This window comes from Mizuhopecten yessoensis, unplaced genomic scaffold (genome assembly GCF_002113885.1).
Source record: "Mizuhopecten yessoensis strain PY_sf001 unplaced genomic scaffold, ASM211388v2 scaffold3311, whole genome shotgun sequence".
Classification (NCBI taxonomy): domain Eukaryota; kingdom Metazoa; phylum Mollusca; class Bivalvia; order Pectinida; family Pectinidae; genus Mizuhopecten; species Mizuhopecten yessoensis.
This window is the reverse complement of record NW_018404981.1, coordinates 407848-410555: the sequence shown is the minus strand read 5'-3', so window position 1 is coordinate 410555 and position 2708 is coordinate 407848. Positions and strand designations below refer to the sequence as shown.

At 35.2% G+C, this 2708-nt stretch overlaps 1 protein-coding gene across 2 annotated transcripts in view; it reads right to left on the bottom strand.

The window, feature by feature from the left end:
• Positions 1-2708, bottom strand: part of LOC110447333 (poly(ADP-ribose) glycohydrolase ARH3-like) — a 14446-nt gene that overhangs the window by 1402 nt on the left and 10336 nt on the right. For both annotated transcript variants that reach the window (XM_021492950.1, XM_021492952.1), the window contains exons 5-6: positions 1277-1380; positions 110-192 (exon numbers count right to left, since the gene is read on the bottom strand). In XM_021492950.1, coding sequence (XP_021348625.1) covers positions 110-192; positions 1277-1380 — 187 coding nt within the window. The remainder of the gene's footprint in view (positions 1-109; positions 193-1276; positions 1381-2708) is intronic.

Genomic DNA, 2708 nt, shown 5'->3' with positions numbered 1-2708 from the left:
CCCCCCTTCTAATTCTACACATGTTATAGAGATGCACCCCCCCCTTTTTAATTCTACTCATGTTATAGAGATGGGACCTGCAGCCCCACACTTTAGCGTCTGAGCTCACCTCTAAATATGGAATGTCTTTTGTCGCATATAGGAATGCAAAGATGGCCGCAGGAACAGATTCTAAAGCCGATACATCAGTTCCTGAAAGAAGAAAACGTTACTTAGTACATTTTGATGGATACACTCACTGAAGGAACTGGTTTTAAGACAGTGAATATAAAAAGAAAAACATGTCAATATTAACATAGATCTGCTGAACATTTTTTTAAGTTCCTTTTTTTTTGGTTGCTTTTTGTTAAGATCTTGATTCAGTCATAATAGCTTGATATATTGTTACTTATTTGTTACAAATTTGAAACTGTGCATTTTCATATCTATTTACAAGCTTGGCACATTTCCAGTCGAAGTATGTTCATTTATTGCAAAATATTACTGCACCTACTTAACCGTTTCAACAGGATATGCAAAAGCCACCCTGAATTGTAAGTAAAGGGACATAACTCTATAAAAATTGCTAATTTGACAAATAAATTTTACACTGGCGTCAACCCTGTATAGGAATTTTATTGAAATTGAGGCAGTACATTAGGAGAAATAGTAGATCATTGCAAATGTTGACAGCATTATAAATGTGTACAAATATTATTTTAAAGAAAATATCGAACTTTAGTTGTCACAACTTTTTAAATGATTTTTTTTCTATTTCTGGGTCTGTTATTTTTCGTATTTCTCATGCTATCACAAGTCTCTCATTCAACATGTCTACAATATCACCTAATCAATCAAATATGAATTAGTCAAAAGAATTAAATTTTAGATCACACCTTACCTATACTTAATTGGATGAAACTGGCTAGAAAAATGTCACCTGAACACAATTCATTTGACTAGTATACTCGTGTATATATATATATGCAGGTCTCCCAGTGGTCAACCAGGAATGCTCTGATATTTCAAACTGGTACACTTTGTCTTTAACTAGATTTTACACTATTGCCTTGAGCTGTAAATTTTCACTGCATTGTTGTATCATACAGCAGCGGGGAATCGCCCTTCGTAGAAATGGTCTAACGTCACGCCAACTGTCGATGACCACAGAGAACTGACACAGAGTTTGGGTTGATGTTCCTTTTATACATAGTACAATATTTAACTGAAGATTCTGATAGTACTGAAGAAGATAAACATCTACATAGAGAACAAGGTTTATTTTAATTAACCTTACCCAATTCTTCATCAATTTCCTCTGGTGATGGTGGGGCCTCCTGTTTTAAAAACGTTTTGATCTTTTCTAATTTATCACAGTATGGATGTTCAGAGGCAGAACTCCTGCAAAAAATAAGAATCAGAATTAGTAGCAAGTTCATTATGCCAAAAATGCGAGCACAATTGAAAGGTAGGTCCACAAGAAAATATAGTCGATATTTTCTTTTCATTATTCTGTTGCCACCTTTTTCCATGGAGTCTACGTACTGTAACTGAGCTGTCATCTAACATAACGGCCGTCACAATGTATCGGAAAACCAGTATATCGCTATACAGACATATTGTATCGTATCGAAATACAGAAATAAAATATCACTTTATCGCAATACTTTTCTAAAGCTTATTTTTATGCATCTACTTGGTGTTTTAACCTCGCAAATCACTACACATTTAAACAAATATGTCAATAACCATAAACACAAATCTTAAATCTGTGTGACCAACTTGATTCAGTTTGATCACATTCCAACAACAATTTCTCCCTCATTAGACAGTGATATCAACACTTCCAGTCAGGGAAAAATAATTGTCTTTCCCCAAGATGGGGGGGGGGGGGGGTCATCCCCCTGTCGTAATAATTGTTTGACGTCAGGTCAACAATGCAATGACATCAAAATCAACAATAGCATATCACTGAAGATAGCTCTGATTTACTGGAAATTATGAAATCAACCTTTGTATTTAATGTGGGAGAAAAATAATCTTTCCCCACATTTGGGGAAAGACAGAAAAATCCCAACCCTTGGAGTAAGATTCTTAGATGTCTGGCCCTCGGGTATTAAAGAAAACTGAGCTGTTAAAATCCATCAAAGCTAAAGATGGGTACGTGTAGGAGAATATGTGACACAGTCAGCAGTATCGAGTTGTTATAATTGGTTAAATCTAGTACAGGTCATCATGTAGAGAACAGTCAACATAAAGGTATACATGACAGGCACTAATGAATTCAGAATCATTCATGTGTATAATCTAATGACCAGCGACGCATGTACCAATACAAGAGGCCCAATGGGCCTGCATCGCTCACCTGGTATAAAACTCACACTTGTAACCTTAAAAGTGATCTAAAATAAAGCTACAGGCAAAATATCAGTATTTATGATTCGTTCAAAAGACAATTATTTTTTTTAAAACATTTCACCCCTGTGATTGAAAGTTGAACAAAGTCATTATGTTGAACACATTGTATAGCCTTTCATCTCAGGATGAAACTTGCAAAGTATAAACATCCTGGGACCCATGGTTATTCATAAGAGGTTGTTTAAAGATTTTAAACAAATTTGACCCCTGTGACCTTGAATATAAGTCAAAGTCATTCACTTTAACAAACATAGTAGTCCTTGATCCCAGCATATGCTACTAACTAAATATCAACATCCTGAGCCTTTTGG